The following is an 18,361-nucleotide window of genomic DNA, read 5'->3' on the forward strand; positions in this document are numbered from 1 at the left end:
TATATATATATATATATATATATATATATATATATATATATATATATATATATATATATATATATATATATATATATAGTTTGCTACCATACTACACCGGCACCTCGCATTGGTACCATTGCGCAGATGAAAGACGTTATCACTCGACCACACATGTGCCACGTGTACAGCTGGCGCCTTTGTCGCGCCATGCATGACGCAATCGGAGCGAAATTTAGCTCGGCAGTACGTTTGTCCATGAGCTCACTATGCCTTAGTAGGTATAATTTTTGAAACTCGAAGCAGTGCTCATCAGGAGTTGTAAGGTCTACAAATGCGCAATATGCAGCGAAAATTTCACGCTTGCTATCAGAATTTTTCGGTAATTAGGAATAGCTGGCGAATGTTTGGCCAGTCATCCATATGCATGCTCAGTGCAAAAGAGGCACGCATAACACCACCCGCTAATCCAGTTAGACCAAACTTCTCAACGCGCCTGTACGGGGTCCAACGAGAAGCCCATATGGGTAACCTTGGAGGAGGCAACTTTGCTAAAGTCGGATACAACTCAAGTCTGCAGTGAAGCCCCGACCACGCCCACATAACCGCTAGCCACTGTTCCTCCGCCAGACTGCAAACAGTTCTTACTTCAAGCTTTCCCTGTTAACTATATAAGGCGGTAACGACAAAAATAAATTATAAGCGCGTAATTTTGTACGTTTTCATTCGTCTACTATTGAGGAATGGTGGAAGCGTAATTGTTTATTGAACTGAAATAAAACGCTTGCTTCGCTGCAACTATTTATTGTCAAGTTGCAGTTCAGTTGGCAGTGAAGTTTTATGGGTAAAACGGGATCAGCAGTGAAATGAACTGCACCATGGACTTTTGAAGAGTGAAGTGCTCAGACTGTAGACTTTGTCCATGTCTGTTGCGCACCGCATTGCTTCTGCCGATGAAAAGACTTCAAGAACAGCAGACGCTTTGGATGTATCAAGTACGACGCCATATTGAAAAGGTCACATGACGACAATTTTACTTGCTTCTGGTATTGGCTGGCGGAGTAACAGCCCCGCGCGGTCCATGTGCCTTGGTTGGCAGCTGCTGTTTTTTAAGTTGTATCCTACTATAGCTACGAAGAGGGAAGTGGGTCATCTGTGGACACAAACAGCTCCGTCAGCGTCGATGATGACGTCGAAACCCGCAGGGTTTACACCGAAAAGAGCGATTGAGGAGGCCATCCAGGTGTCTCTTGCAGGCTGATATTTATTGCGGAGCACGAGCGCAGCAGTTTTCACAATTGATGCAACTGATAACGCATTGAATTATTTGGTGCATTCTTTTTCGGCAATACGAAAACACAGATTTTTTTTAGCATGATCGGTATTACATGTCGGCTTTTGTGACAGCGAACCAGTTTCTACAGTGCACGCCGCCAGCAATCACTCAGTCCATAGAACAGTGTTTTGCGTCATAGAACTCCAATAAATGTCTTTTTGCAGCTGTCCTTAGATTTTAAGTATATTTATTCATAATTTTCCGTCGTAGATGTTGCGTCAGCTAGGAATAGTATGTTGTGGAGTTTTTTATTTATGTCGCTTCTGTCAATATGAACTTCTTTTTAGACTATCGAATTTTCACGGTTTTTTCGAGGTGCTCTTAGCGCTGCGACGAATTAGATGTCGTACGCAATTCAATTTATTTTTTTTTGTCCGGTGTTGACGCTCTGAGATGACGCTAATCTTCAGAATCTGAATATTAGGAGAGAAATATAGAAATATAGCGTTTCATTGTCACTCTTTGCTTAACAGTATAAGTTACAAAAGTTTAGAGTAATCTTGTGTTGCGGTATCCATTTCTCGAGGCGCTACTACAAGGTTTTTACCCGAAGACAAAGACGATAACGTGATTTTGAGATCCCATTTTCCAGTTGTGGAAAATGTAAAATGGGATCCCTTCCTGTTGTGGGTACGAGCCATGTTTTGAAACAACAACAACCACAACAACAACAACAACAACAACAACAGCAGCAGCAGCAGCTATGGGTAGGTGCCCCGCCTTTCCGGTCCTTTTCACCGAAATTTCTTGTCAGCCTATTTACTACTTGGTATGGCGTTTTCATCATTCTTTTGCCAGCACCCGTCTGTGGATGTATGCTGACAACAAAATTAAATATAGACAGCTGTACACGAAACCATCTTTTTTAACAAATAAAAAGCAACTGCATTCTGTACCTGGACGAGTCAAGCTCGTCAACAGCAGAGAAATGACAAAGTATTTCCAGTAAAAAAAAAATGTTGCTTTCCACATGATTCGTCATTCGACTGATCCACTCATTCGTTGTCAGCCACATCGCCTATGTAGCCGCCTACCACAAACGTCGCGGAAAAGAACAAGATTAACACGCTCATAAGGAAAACGTACAAGATAGCCCTGGGCCTACCGGAATCGACGAGCACCGAGCTCCTGACTCAGCTGGGCATATACAACACCATAGAAGAAATAGCCGAAGCACAACGCATCTCGCAGCTCGAACGCCTGTCGACCACCACGACGGGAAGACACATTATGAACACGCTCGGCGTAACGTACCACAACCAGCACGGCCAGAAAATGCCAATCCCCAACAAAATCAGAGAGACCATTACGGTGGCAACCATCCCAAGAAACGTGCACCCCGATTACAACCGAGGTAGACGAAAGGCAAGAGCCGAGGCTCTGCTCCGTTCATTCGGCAGGGACAGAAACGCGCGCTTTGTCGATGCAGCCGAATATGCGAACGGTCAAACATACGCCGCCGTAGTCATAGACGCAGAATCAAAAATCAGAACCACATGTAGTGTATACACCGAACACTCAGAAATAGCGGAGGAAGTAGCGATTGCGCTAGCCCTCACAGAACAGGAATGCGAAGTCGTACTAAGTGACTCGCAAACGGCAGTAAGGAATTATGCCAAAGGTCGAATTTCCAAGGAAGCCATGTCCATTATGGCCAAAGCGGGCAGATCCAAAACCGCGAACTCGAGGATGATATGGTTCCCCGCGCACGTCACCACGGAAGGCGACGCGCTCCCGAACCTAAACGAGACGGCGCACCGGACGGCGCGAGACATGACCCGCCGCGCCGAACAGGGAAACGCCTCTCGCACGATAGCGAACGCTTCTCGAGCAGAACGGGACAGGCTCACAAGATACAACGACATCACCAGTGCATATTTGAACGCCAGAAGGATATACCCCCCGCCGAGTCCCAAATTGAACAGGAGGCAGGCCGTCGCCTGGCGACAACTCCAGACAAACACGTTCCCTAATCCATTCCGTCTCAAACGCATCTTCCCAGATAAGCATCAGGACGACACGTGCAAATTGTGCCAGGAAGGACCAGCAACACTCAAACACATGCTGTGGGAGTGCAATGTAGTTATAGGAGGGATGGCAGTTACTCCGGAGACCCTGTCGTCGAGGTGGGCCGCCGCTCTGCGCAGCTCAGACCTCGGAATCCAGACGTGGGCAGTCCAGCAAGCCCGTGAGGCGGCGTTGAGGCAGGGCCTTGACGTTCCTCCATGGGAGACCTGAGCCCGGGTCGCGTTAAACCTTGCCGGACGTACAAGAAAGTTGTATCCATCCATCCATCCATTCCACATGATGGGTAGGTAGGTGCGTTTTTCTTGCACAAGTGGAAATCTCTGTCAACCGATATACGTTCTGTCAGGATGGCCGAGCGGTCCAAGGCGCTGCGTTCAGGTCGCAGTCCGGTCTTCCGGGCGTGGGTTCGAATCCCACTTCTGACATAACTTTTTTTTGCTTATCCGGTTTCTTTTATTTTATTATGTTGTGTGTGCTTGTACCGTACAGTTCGCATTTAATAAGTTTAACTAGGGGGTATTGCGGGCTAATGGCGTGATCTGATGATAATCTGATTTTTCGAAATAATTTTTTTGAAATAAGTGCTTTCTTTGCATGCTTATAATTCTGCTACAGTAGACATATGTAATGATTGGTTAAGCACTGGTGGAAAAACATTTTTATAGCTAAGTAGTTCTTGAAATAATGGGGACCACTGACGTTCTGCGAGAATTGAGTCGAAAGCAGAAGGAAAGCTTCACTGCTCAGTTGCACTTTAGTAGTGATCTACTGAGGCACCTACTTGGCAGCCATCGGGCACATAGCCATAACAAATTCTAATTTTCTGTGCTTCCCGTTTGGCATCCGGGCCTTATTTGTCATCAGCCGTGCCACCCGCTCACCAAAGTAGAGTCGACGCCGGTCAATCACTCTAAACCATCGCACTGCGTAGCGGGGCTAATTAAAGATCAAATGACTCGGGCAATGCTTCCATCTTGAATAGTTAAGACGGCGTCCATGGTGCACGGAGCGAAACGAGCGATAACCATGAAAGACGCCAGAACGAACAGCGCAGGTCGTAGACTCCACAATCAAGTCTATAGCTACGCGCTCCATGCACTTCCGGCTGCTTCTCAAGCTTGGCTAATGCCTGAACTTCCTACGTGGCTTTCAGTGTTGCCAGAGAACCATTAAGGGTCCCGTTAAAGGTGGTGAAAAAAAACAACAACTTGTTTTTGCCCGTTTTTAATGCAACAGGAGCGTATATCAGTATTCAGTGAAAAAAAAAAGTAGTCGTGTCAAGCAATCCCTTTGTTTAGAAAATTGCTCATTTCAAGCGTAAAATCTTCCTGCAAGAACAAAGGAGATATTGAATCGTGTTATGAATGAGGCACTAATTTTTTATAACGCAAGAATTAAGAAACTTCTTAAACAAAATTTCCTCGTAAACGCTATTCCTTAAGTTAAGAAGGAACTTTGCAGAACCCGCATTGACCTGGTGCATTAATATCGACGGTTAATGTTTTAAAGTTGCACTTAAATGATAAAATGTGTAGCCTAATGAGCTTTAATCATCGCGGAGTGCGCGGCCGCATTGAGCATGGAAGTTTGTTCGCTATAGTGAAACAATCCCCACGCACTCTTAGAAAAAAGGCAGTAAACAGGTATTAACGTATGTAATTTACTAGCTTTACCAGCTGATTACTATCTTTGATAAATCAGACTTAAAATAAGTGCTTCCTTTATTAAGCAGTTTTAGTTTCAGTTTATTATTCTTTAAATACAATGAATTGGTAAGAGACAATATACAGACGAGGGTCCCAAAGTCAAAGGCTGCAAAGGGACCCTCAGTTAATAATAACAATGCATAGATGTATTAAAGAAGAGCAAGCTAACTAGAAGAAACACACAAAATCGCGGAAATACAACATAGCAAAAATAAGATCAATGAAAACAAATTGATGGTATACAAGCCTATAGTGCGTGAAAAAATGTCAATATATACAAATGACAAATGTAGTGTAATGAATGACGCAAACTTAGTTACACATATAAAACTGCTTAAGGGTAGGACTAAATGTATGAAAGAGTGAAGATTTAGTGCTGACGGGTAAACCATTCCACAGTTTTATAGCAGCGAACGATGATGTCATTTTTCCATAGTTAGAATGAACCATGGGTAGTAGAAAATTGGAGTTACGCGCAAACCTGGTATTATTTTTATTAATGAGGTGCTTGGAATCAATGATTTGGTGTGAGAGCTGTTTAGTAAGTTATTTATAAAACATGAGTATTAGATGATAGTTGAACAAGTTCGTTACAACAAGGATGTTATTTTCACGAAGTAGTAGAGTAGCACTCGTGAAAAACCCACTGTTTCTGATAATGCGTATTGCTTGGTTTTGTAAGTGCTGAATAGACGAGATATGACAGTTATATGTGCCGTTATATAAGTAAAGTTGAGTAAAGTTAAGTAAAGTGTAAGTTATATAAGTAAAGTTAGTTGGTTTAATGGACCAGTTAGTAAAGATGTCACAGGCCAACGTCACCTGAGGTCTGTTATGCTGTGTAGTGGCGGTCTTAATACGATATGTAGATATAATAGTTTCTATCATCGCGTTATATTAATAATGAAGGGCTGCGCTGTGGTGCACCCATGTGCGCAATGTGCTCTATACAAATGTATTTTCATAGCTTTGTTTATTTATTCAAATACGTAAGTGCGCACCAGTACAGCTTGGGCTCCTAAAGGTTGTGGCTATACAGTGTGGTTTTTTGAACCATACAGATGTTTTATAACATTTCATTTTATTTCCTGCTTCAAAGAGCAGTGGACCTCGGGAAAAAAAGCCGTAATTTGACAAGTTCCCGAGGCCCACAAGGTTCGTTGATTATGACACCAACAAGCATGTGGTCCAAAGATAGGATGTAGAAACATGATTGACATTCTAGTAAAAAACAGTACTTCTGCATTACTAAGCAAAAAACACGAAGTAAGACATCAGCATTAATACACACAAAACAACAAATCAAATACAAAATTAAGGGCTTGAAGAACACAACTTTAGAAGAATATATGCAGGAATAACGGCATTAATTTTATTGTAGCAAATACATTGACTCTAAGTTTAGGTGAAAAAGAAAAACGATGACATGGTTTTATATACACAAGTGTAAAAAACGGAGACAGTATAGAAAGCATAACGAGACGCTCTCAACTCATGCTGCATTTCAATGCCGCCCGATTTGTTAGCACACATGATCAAGATACGATGTTTACCTACTCAAGAAGGGGGCTGACGGATGGAATAGCACACTGTGGTTTAAAGTTTGTAAAGAGGGATAAGGTGCCTCAGAAAGGCTGCTGAGGCACCTTATCCCTGTTTACAAACTTTGCACCACAATGTTTACCTTGTGGAATAGTATGAAGAAAAAAAATGTGAGCATAAATAATCAAGATATGATGTTTACTTACAGGAAGGTTTCACTACATATTCCCGCAAGCTACATATTTCCCTTTTAACCGGTACTTCCGCAAGGATCAGCCAAACCATACAGAAATTGAAAAAAAAAGCACTTATCGAAATAATGCGCGGAGGTCGGTATTGTGGCACCTGTTAATATCAAGGGACGCATCATAAAGGCGGTTGAATAATGCTGGAAGATAATATTTAAGCATCTTTTGCCCATGGTTAGTCCGTGGTGTGTTAACAGTGTAGTGCCTTGGATTGCGTAACGAGTATGCCGACAATAGCAGTTCTAGATTAGGTAATTCTGACAGACTTGAAACGTTGTCCCGAATTTCCTGTTTGTAGCGTAAGCACAGACGTATATCGAAAAGACCAAATATTCGCGGTATATTGCATTAGGCAATATACCGCGGCAATTTTTAAAGGCAATTCTTAACGCCTTCTTTTGAAGGAGCTAGACTTTTTGAAGGGTGGCGTACGGAGCAGTTCCCCACACTAGGTTACAGGAAGGCAGATGCGACATGAAAAGCGTTTCAAACAGAAGCAGCTTAATTTTAGGCGAGAAAAAATGGCGATATCGAGAAAGTACACCAACCACACGAGCAACCTTAAGGCATTCGTGATCTACATGGGTATCACAGGGCAGTTGTTCGGTAAACCAGGTTCCTAAAGATGTAACACTCTTAACAATCTCTATTGTACTCGACGCATAGCAGAGTTTTGCGGAGACGCATAGTGACTTTGCTATCGGTCGAAAGAACATTGCTTTTGTTTTTGAAATGCTTATTTGTAATGCGTAACATCTTACTCAGTGGGCAAGCACTGAAAGAGTTTCATTTGCAAGGGTAATGAGGTCGTCCGGGCGGTCCCCGCTAAAGAAAATGCTCGTGTCGTCCACATGTATAAGAAAGTGTGCATTGTTATTAACATTATTGATATCATTAATGTATAAATTAAATAGAAGTGGGCCCAAAATACTTCCTTGTGGGACGCCAGCCTTAATTTGTGTCATGCACGAGTAACTCCTATTGATATCGATATACTGACATATGTGTGATCTATACGATCTATATACTGATATATAGGTTTTCTATACGAGAATATTTCTCCCCAGTTACACGAGAATCAAGAAGGAAGCTGATCAAATCCACGAAGGCGAGAAAATACTTCCTCGACGTTTCCATAAAATGTGGAACATGTAAGGCGAGTCCGTAGAACTCGATGGTAACTTACAGCGAGGAGAAATCAGATGGATCGCGAAGGAAACACGAATACAGAAGCGCAAACTCACGACTGAAAGTTTAGTGGAAGAGTATCATAATATTAGTCGGGCCGCAACATTCATACGGGGACGGATTGTCAGCGAATCTGTTCAGAGGCTGCATACGTGGGCTGCGTAGATTATGAAATCATGCATCTTTTTTTTTTTTCATACGGCACCACACTACGCCGACACAAGCGCCGCCGCGGTCACCGCAACCGCTACTGCAGCCGTGCCGGCACCTTCTACGCCCATGACGTAACCACAGAAGCACAGGCCATGTTCATAGGCGTCACCACACTCCTTCCCCCTCATGGGATTTATTAAAGAATTAAGCGCATATATATATATATATATATATATATATATATATATATATATATATATATATATATATATATATATATATATATATATATATACGCAAACGTTAACACGTCTTACAAAACGTTCGCCGTCTCTTTCCTGCATATGTATATAAGACATCCTTCGTGCCGCAGGCGTCACGAGTACGTGATCTTTCTGGATGAAGGGAACTGGTCAATAAGCCCATATATGCTACTTGAAGGCACCAATGTTGCCGGATTCGAGACCCTCGTTATGATCCACATCCACCGCCAAGGTTTGTGAGTGGTAGCGCTGGCTAACGCTCCCAAGGTTAGTTCTAGTAGTAACTCGTAAATACCCAAGAAAGTGGATAGGGAAACGGCGCCGTGGTAGCCCAGTATCGCACGCGTAATGCGAAGACGTGGGATCGTTCCCCGCCTGCGGCAAGTTGTTTTTTGATCCACTTTCATTGCCATTAATTTATCTATTCTTTAATTGAATTAGTAAGTACAAGTAATTTTCGCTATGTTTACGTTAATTTCATTGCTTGTGGGCTTCCCATGATATGATTAGTAAAAATCGGTCCCCTCGGCTAACCACCTTTCTACACATGCTGCAGGTGTCCGCTCGGTCAACACGGACAGGTACACCCGTGAGCAAAAGTATACGAAGCACAGGGTCGCCAAAAAATGGATGTCTTTGTAATTAACGTGCATAAACTGAAATTGACGAGTACAATGGAAAGTTCGCAATGCCAAGTTTGGATTGCTGTTTTCAATTCCAAGTTGTTTTCACAGGCAGAGGAAAAAATCGGCTTTACCGCGTTATCCCTCGTCCGTATACTTTTGCTCACGGGTGTACGTGTTAATAAAGTGACCATGGCTAGCCACGCGCACATTCGCAACGCTGAAACGCTCCCTGAAACCTAAACACTCCGCCCTTTCGGATAAGCTAGAAACGCTCTTTACTCCCTCCGGCAACCGCCCTATGGCTCGGCGATCACTGTGCAGTCTGTTGTCCGCTATTTTTGACTGCGCTATGCATAACAGCTGATACGAAGGTATACACTGCCCAGACCCGTCTGAAGCGAGATAGCGCGAAGCCTCTTCAACGCGTACGTGCAGCGATAAGCGCTATACTTGTGTACAGGCGCCCAAATCTTTAACTGGCGTGCGCGAGCGGCGACTTTTCCGTGCGTCAGCGCCGTATGACGGGGCGACGCTGGAAAGAGTCTGGGGCTATGCGCATGCGGGCAAAGCGCGCTCAGCTGGGCTCATCGTCTGATAGGCTGTTTCCAGCCTCGCCCCGTCATACAGCGCTGACGCACGGAAAAGTCGCCGCTCGCGCACGCCAGTTAAAGATTTGGGCCCCTGTACGCTGGCAAACTCTGACACAGCGTCCCTCGTGCAATGGTTTCCATCCTAGAAACCTGTCGTGAGCTGCTGTTGGAGTTGGGCGTATACCTGTGGTGCACTGTGGCCAGGCTGGTGTTTGCACTATGGTTCTTCTGGAAAAAGCCTCTGCCATTGCCAGCTGCCACCGACAAGCTTCTGCTGCGTTCTGCTACATCTCTTGCGGCCGACATCAGAAATGGCAAGGTGAAGCAACCTTTCAACGTCTCGCGAAACGCGTCTATGCAAATCTAGCGCTATCACTGCAGAAGGGCGGCACTTTCCGGATTCGACAATTTTTGCCTCAGCGGCAAACACAAGACGCTCGGACAGCTGCTTGTGTCTTTATGGTAGGCGCTCATAAACGCAGTAAAATATAACAAAGACGTAAACGTAAAGGTTGTTGCGTCGTCAAGCTGATCATTTCGCCATTCGCGACGACCTACTCCACCGGCGAAATTACACCGCCGATGGCCACCAGTGGTTGCCAGTAGTACCCCGCTGTCTTCGTTCTGAACTATGCGCATCATTCCACTCTGATTCACACCGTGCACACTCGGGAATATTCAAAACTTGCCAGAGCATTCGACAGCGGCACTGCTGGCAAGGGATGTACACCCTTGCAATTATTTAACAATAGCACGCGAGCGTCGATGGTGAGGCGTCTCCGCGGCCTTGTAGTGGCCAGGGACGGCGGGATTGGCAACTTTACGTGCGGTCGTGCAAGGCGAACCCTAGTTCGAATGTGTACTGCTGCACTGTTCGCTTCAGGAGTGCCCCTCAACGCTGCAAGGCCACTGACACGTCGTGTGGTAGGCGCTCGCGCGTTATCGTTAAAGAATTGCAAGGGTGTACAGCTACGTTCAGAAGTTCATTCGCTCTTGGCCCGATTGTCAGCGCCGTAAATCTTCACGCCGTCTCTCACCAGCCATTTTGCAACCTTTTTCTCGCCCTACCGGCCGTTTGCACACGTCGGCATCAATTTGTATCGGCCCTTTTCGCTGACATCGGCTGGAAACCGCTGAGCTATTGTGGAAGTTAACCACCTCAACGTCGAAACTACCGCCCTGCCTCAGCTACAGCACGCAATCTTGTCTCCTTCCAGCATCGTTGATTCAAGCGTCATGGGCAACCTCAGGAACTGCTCAGGGATGGCGGACGTGTCTTCCTCTCGGAAGTAGTTGAATCCATTCTTAAAAGAGTGCCACCGTGGTTGTTCATCGTAAAACCACGGCGTACCATCCTCAAACCAATGGCCTTACGGAACGCTTCAAACGTACACTCGGCGACATGCTTGCCATGTACAGTCTTCCAAATCTTTAACTGGTGTGCGGGAGCGGTGACTTTTCCGGGCGTCAGCGCCGTATGACGCGGCGAGGCTGCAAACAGCCTAGTAGACGATGGGCCCAGCTGAGCGCGCTTTGTCCGCATGCGCTTTGCCTCAGACTGTTTCCAGCCTCGCCTCGTCAAACGGCGCTAAACACCAGTTAAAGATTTGGGTGACTGTACGTCGCCTCCGACCATGCGAATAGGGACGTCATTCTACCCTTCGTGAACTACGCGTTGTTGTGATTTTGGAATGGAGGACGAAAGACCGACTCTTTCCGCAGACGAAGAAGAAAGGAAGAACTTTATACAATATTTACAGATAGTGGATTATAGCATACAGGTAGCAGTAAGAGCGCATCACACCGACTGGGCGGATGGAAGCGACTCTTTGTGCTCTACAATGGGCCGGTTCTCCCTTAAATCACTTCGGTGACCCCTCGTCGGCAGGAACCAGGCGGGGCAGGGTGATGACGTCACCCGCGTCGAATTCTTGATTCGTCGCGGAGATGGCTGGACGCTTCTTGAAGTCGCCTTCCGTGTCGAATTCTTGATTCGTCGTGGAGAAGTGGGAGCTCCCGTCGCCTCGTGGTAGCCACGTGGTGCGTGTAGTATGGCAGCTCCCGCCGCTTCATGGTTGCCACGTGGGGCTCGTAGTATGACATAACAGCGTACAACACCGCTACTCAGAGCGCCACCCGCTTTTTCTATACGGCGACCACGCTGCTATTCCCTGCAGCCCACTCGTCCATCGTGAAGCACGCTCTTTCGGCACTGCTAGACTACTGCAATGCGACGCACTTGAGAGCGCGGCTCCGAGCCCCGCACTCACATTTTTTCCCCTTGCCACGTTCGTCCTGTCTTTCTCTCCTTCATCTTTTTCTTCCCATTCCCCCTTCCCCGTGCAGTGCTGTTGAGGTGTCCTCCTGTGAGAGACAATTACGGCGCTGCACTCATCTCTTCCGTTTCCTTTCCAAAAATCACTTCACACATACCCTTTTTCTTACTGTATACGGAGGGCACCCATCGCATACCATCGACACAATTCTACCATACCGCCCGGATACACCTGAATGTACGGCCATTCCTGCCACGGCAAGACATGCTGAAGAGTGCCGCGATTTCGCTCGGGCCTTTACCTCCACTTACCAAGGGCGCCAGAAGCGCACTAGTGGTGACACAACCTCTGTGCCCACTTTCCTTCCTGGAGCCCTTGTGTGGCTCTCGGTTCCTTCCGCTGCATCTGGTCCATCTTTTAAACTACTACCCCAGTGTGAAGGGCCCTACCGTGTCGACGAACGCTCATCCCCCGTCAACTACGTGATCGAACCCGTTGAACCGTCTTCGGACATGCGCCGTCGTGGACGAGACATTGTGAACGTCGAGCGTCTCAAGCCGTGCTATGATTCACTCATAGAGAGGAGCTGTTAGGTCTCCGGACGGCTCCGTTCTGGTTCCTGGGGGTAAATGTAGTGAAGAAAAGGTACGCTATAGTGGGCCATCCTCTCCAGCACTTTCTAGCGGGCGAATCTCGAGCGCTTTTGCTCGGATAACGAGAATGAGATGCTAAAACTGAGAATCGCCGAACAGGACGCAACCATCAAGGAAATCAACGAGAAGCTAACGACATTAATTGGGTTGCAGCAACAGCAGCAGCTGCTGCTGAAGCCCGCACAAGAAAGGAAACAAGAGATAACCGAGGATGAACCAGAGGTCGAGGTGGACCCGAGAGCCACGAAAGAGGCGGGACCGGCTCCCAAGAGGAGAGCCATAGAGGGCGCCAAGGAACAAAAGATAATGGAGAGAATCGAAAAACAGGACGACAGACTCGACCGTCTTGAGGCGACCAGTAAGGTAACCAACGAACGCCTCACTACGCTCGCGCAAACAGTTCAGCAGATGACAACGAACATACAGAGCACGATCCAGAACAGGATGGTGCAGATGCAAGCACAGCTGCAGACGCAGATACAGGCACAAATACAAGGTATGGAAGCACAGATCACCAAACTGCAGCAATCATGGACGGGACAGCACGTACAGCAGCATCCACACCGCCAGTGCGATACCTTCTTGGTCTGGCACTGGAACTGCAATGGCTTTACCGGCAAGAGAGCGGTGCTGCAGCAACACTTGCAGCAACTAACGAGGAAACCGGATGTCATAATGATTCAAGAAACACACAGCGAAGTGACGCCGAGATTACCTGGCTACCGGTCGCACGACAGCCCGCCGAGCAAAGGGGACACGTCCAAGGGCAAGGGCAGAGGGGTCTGCACCTTCGTTAGGAAAGGGATCACCTTCATGGAACACGAAATGATCGGCAAAAGCGCCATCGAACACTGCACGGTGGAAGTAATCACGGGCAAGAGGAGGAAGGAGAGCACTTTCCTGGTGAACGTCTACAGCAATCCGTCCCACGGACAACAGAAATTCAAGGCACTCTTCCACAAAGCGAGTTCAGTCGCGGGGAGCAATACGCTTGTAGTGTGCGGAGACTTTAACGCTCCGAGCCAAGAATGGGGCTACCACAGAACGACGGTCAAGGGGAGAGAGCTCATGCAAGACGCCAGCAACGTGGGACTGAACCTAATCACGGATCCGGCCTTTCCCACCAGGATCGGCACATCGGTTACGAGAGACACCACTCCGGACCTTACCTTCGTCAAAACCGACCGAGGATCGAGAGAAGCAAAATGGAGAAACACGGGCCAAGACCTGGGCAGCGATCACTACATCGTGGAGGTCGTCGTACCGCTCGGAGGCCAAGGCAACAAGGGCATAAGGAAGCATCGCATTACGGACTGGGACGCCTTTCGAAAGGCGCTACCCGCGGTGCAACTGGACATTACAAACATCGAGCAATGGGCGGCCAACGTCCTTGAGACGATGGAAGGAGCCACCAAAGAGCTGGAGACGGACTAACGGATAGACAAGATGGACAGTCGGCTGGCCCACCTGATAGAAGCCGAGCAGTCCATAAAGGCGAGGTGGCAGAAGCGACGAACCAACCGAAGTCTAAGGAAGAAGATCGCCGAGCTCAACAGATAGAGGTGCACTGCAGTGTGCTATGCACCCAACGGTGGAACAAGGCCTGCAACGAAGCCGACAGACAGATGCACAAGGGCACGACGTGGAACATGCTGCGGCACCTCCTTGACGAAACAAGACCAAGGGCCACCAACACAAGAACCTGGCCAGAATCCTACACAAGCCAATCTGTGAACACGGGGAGGACGAGATCAAGGGGCGCTTGGACGCCAAGTACCTACCGAGCACCCCCACGGAAAGACACCCGGATTACAAAGGCGACGAGAACGAGACGCTAGATCGAGACATCCAGACATGGGAAGTCAGAGTTGCCCTACAGGATCTCAATGGCAGGTCCGCCGCGGGTCCCGATCGAGTGACCAACAGAGCGCTCAAGAACCTCAACTAAGCGGCTATCGAAACGCTCACGAACTTCTACAAGTGCTGGCAAGAAGGAAGGCTGCCCAAGCAATGGAAAGCAGCCAAGACGATCCTCATCCTCAGGCCTGGCAAGCCGCCCAACATAGAGAACCTCAGGCCGATCTCGCTCACTTCGTGCGTGGGAAAAGTCCTCGAGCACGTTCTCATGAACAGGTGGCAGCGTTACCTAGAAGAATCGGAGCTTTACCCAAATTCCATCATCGGGTTTCGGAAGAAGCTCGGGACGCAAGACGCCATGATCTTACTGAAGAACGAGATCATCGACGATACGACGGGCACCAAGGACAACAGAGCCATACTCGGGCTGGACTTGCAGAGCGCCTTCGATAAAGTGAGGCACTCGGCTATCCTGGCCCAAGTATCCAGACTAAACATGGGCAGAAGGACATACCAGTACATCAAAGACTCCCTGACGGAATGGACCACCGAAATCTGCGCGGGAGACCTGCAGCTGGAAGAGAAGAAGCTGGGCAGCGTCGGAACTCGGTGATCTCCCCGCTTCTCTTCAACCTCGTGATGGTCGGGGTGGCCAACCGGCTAGAAAGAGTAGCGGGGATCCGGCACACCATCTACGCCGATGACGTTACGCTATGGGTACCGGGAGGAAGCAACGGACACATCGAGACAACGCTGCAAGAAGCGGTCAACGCCATCGAGGAGCAGCTGGGCGAGTCTGGACTCGTTTGCTCTCCGGCCAAGTCAGAACTGATGGTGATTCCACCGACAGGAGCGGGCAGGAAAAGAAAGAACATGGAAGTCAACTACGAGCGGCCCAAGATCATGGTCAAGACAGCGGGAGGACAAGTAATACCGGAGGTCGAGAAGATTCGAGTGCTCGGGCTGCTCATCAAGCGAAACCGAGTCAACGGTGAAACGGTCAACAAGCTCGCGGGCAAAGCGGCCGCAGCAATGAGACTAATCAAGAGGGTGTCCAACAGAAGAGCGGGGATGAAGGAGGAGAGCCTGACTAGGCTCGTTCAATCCTTCGCAGTTAGCCACATAACGTACGTGGCCGCCTTCCACAACTGGAGGCCGAGCGAACGTAACAAGATAGACGCCACCAAACGCAAGGCGTATAAGGCGGCACTCGGCCTCCTCGGGAGCACGAACACCAAAAAATTCATGGCGCTGGGAGTCCACAACACGCTGGACGAAATAGCCGAAGCACAGAGAATGGCGCAACTCGAGCGCCTCTCTGAAACGAGAACCGGAAGAAAGATACTGCGGGACCTTGGCCTCGAGCCGAGGGAAGGCGAGCAGCAGAAAGACGTACCTATACCGGATAGCATCAACAGAAAGCTCAGGGTCTGCCCGATCCCGAGGAACGTGAACCCCGAGCACAACAAAGAGCGGAGGTTGGCGTGGGCCAGGGCACTCGTGGACCTCCACGCCAGAGAAGAAGGTGCCATCTACGTGGACACGGCGGAGTATCGAGGGAGCAGCGACGCATACGCGGTGGTGGCTGTCGGGGCATCGACGGGTGCAACGAAGACCGCGGCGAGCGTCCGGACTGGAGAGGCGCACCGGGCGGAGGAGGTGGCCATCGCCTTGGCCCTCTCCGACCCCAGATCCACTACAGTGTTGTGTGATTCTAGAACGGCAGTGAAGAACTACGCCAAGGGTAGGGTATGTAGTGAGGCTGCGCGCATACTGCGCAAGGCCGAAGACATCGGACGCAAAAGCGCTGTGGTGATCAAGTGGTTTCCGGCCCACATGGGCAGTGACGTGTCGGAACGAGGGAACGTGAACCAACGAGGGAACGAGACGGCCAACTCGGCCGCGCGAGGACTAACCAACCGCGCAGCTGGAAGCACGGCCGACTCGGAGTGTTGGTGGCGGTGCAGTGCCAAGGACCAGATGACCACCTTCAACGAAATAGTGAAGTGGTACAGAGTTGACAGACTATGCCGCCACCTCACCCGGGGCTTACCCGGGAGGAGGCAGTGTTATACCGGCAATTACAGACGGGCAATTACAGACCCTGCTCACCCCGGTGCTAGCTAAGCACGTGTGTCCGAGCGTGTACGCGAGGGACGTGTGTAGATGTGCGCTAAGGAGAGAGCCACCGCTGCTCACATCCTTTGGGACTGTAGTATAAATCCACGAGAAGCCATCGAAAAGATGACGATCCCGCCGCAGCTAGAGGCGGCAACGAGGAGCTACGACCAAGATACACAACTCAAGGCCGTCCAGCAGGTCTCGGCAGCTCTAGAGAGGCAGTGACCTCGCGAAACCGAGGTGAAGGGGGGGCAGCACCCCCAGGAAGGGGGCGGCGGCCCTCTCGGATCCGCGGAAGTAGCGAGGAACCAAGACCTCGAGGAGCACAATGCACGAGACTGACGTAGTGGCCGAGTCGCGTTAAAAGCTTGTCCTCCCTGCGTGGAGGGAGCATAACCGACTCTGCAGGCATTTTTACTAAAGTTGTTCTCTCTCTCTCTCTCTGGGAGTCAGAGAGAGAGAGAACAACTTGAACAGCTGGGAGTCAGTGCCCTGATCCAACGGTCGCGCCCAAACTCCCGTGACTAATAAACGCCTTTGCAGTTGATAAAAGGTTTCTAATGAGAATACAACACTCGGCAGATACACAGACAATCCCAGAGCAGTGACAACAATTCACCACGCTGAAAATTTTCAAAAGAACCTGCTACCCTTATATTTTGATGGTTACTACGCATGGGGGGGGGGCGGTGTAAACTTAGACGCAAGAGCTGCCCTTTGAATATAATATTTGAATAGACTGAAGCTGATTCTTCAATGAAAATGATTTCCTAGACATTTATCTGTCCCAAATCGGTCACTACACACTCTTGCTCGGTTTGCAACAGTACATCAATGAGGTATTGGAAGTCGTCTACATCGTAGCTGGAGGTCCTTTGTATGTGTAAAAACTGGCTGACACACACCGGCTTCAGTGCACACTTCATTTTATATGCATCGGGCACCGGCTTACTGAGACGCACAACAGAAAAGAGGTTTTCCAAAGAGTCTTACAGTAGTCTTTGTCTTTCACTCTTCAATAGAAAAATTGGCAGTGGCTTAGCTCGGCTATGCCAGGATATATGTAGCAAAACCAAGGCATATGATGCTTAGCCTTGGTTAATCTTGATTGCAAGTCCAGGTTAGCCTGGTTGTCTAGCTAGGTTACGGCGTTTAGCCAGTCGTTTGGAACGCTGTTCGTCTGTTTCCTGGGCGATTCGTTTCCTCTTCATCCTGTTCCAATGTCGATTCCAGGCCTCCTCCTGCTTATCAGAATTGACGCCGTCCATACTGCCGCCTCAACTGTGGTTGCTGCGCACGCGAGCTCTCCTTTTCAATTCTCCGACATGTTATCAGGCATGCGACACAGCTGGCGAAGCGAGCGAGGCGAGCGCAACGACGAGGAACGTGGTGGGACGTCATGCCAAATGGCGGTGGCGAAAAGGCGCGGTGCTGCGCAGCGGCGGAACACCTGTGGTTCTGTGCTACTAGTAGTGACTACGGAGCGAGAGAGAGAGAGAGAGAGAGAAATATCCGTGGCGTGGCGCGTGTTGTGACGTCATGTGCCTCATGGGAGCACCGCTACGGCGAAATCGCAAGTTCGCGACCGCTAAAGCTTTCGCTTTAATATCTTGCACGCGCAGAACGAAATTCGTGGCAATCAGTAAGCCAGCCTGGGAAGGTTTGCATTAGCATGTGTTTCTCATGCTCATTCCTGAGAATCGGCTCCACAGCCAGGCTTAGCGTGCCTACAGCAGCATGATATTTTCTCATGTCTTCGAGACTCAGTGCGAGTGATGGGTGCCGCGAAGACATT

The 18,361-nt window shown here is 48.7% G+C and overlaps 1 protein-coding gene and 1 non-coding gene across 2 annotated transcripts in view; both read left to right on the plus strand.

The window, feature by feature from the left end:
- Nucleotides 1-3,684: 3,684 nt before the first annotated feature.
- TRNAL-CAG (transfer RNA leucine (anticodon CAG)) lies at nt 3,685-3,768 on the plus strand. Its single transcript has one exon. It is a non-coding gene; the product is annotated as a tRNA-Leu (tRNA).
- A 5,908-nt stretch (nt 3,769-9,676) lies between these two features.
- LOC135919485 (fatty-acid amide hydrolase 2-A-like) overlaps nt 9,677-18,361 on the plus strand; it is a 44,027-nt gene continuing 35,342 nt past the window's right edge. Inside the window, exon 1 of the mRNA XM_065453343.2 lies at nt 9,677-9,978. Coding sequence (XP_065309415.1) covers nt 9,790-9,978 — 189 coding nt within the window. The 5' untranslated portion in view covers nt 9,677-9,789. The remainder of the gene's footprint in view (nt 9,979-18,361) is intronic.

The sequence above is a fragment of the Dermacentor albipictus genome, chromosome 3 (assembly GCF_038994185.2).
Source record: "Dermacentor albipictus isolate Rhodes 1998 colony chromosome 3, USDA_Dalb.pri_finalv2, whole genome shotgun sequence".
In the NCBI taxonomy this organism is placed as follows: Eukaryota; Metazoa; Arthropoda; class Arachnida; order Ixodida; family Ixodidae; genus Dermacentor; species Dermacentor albipictus.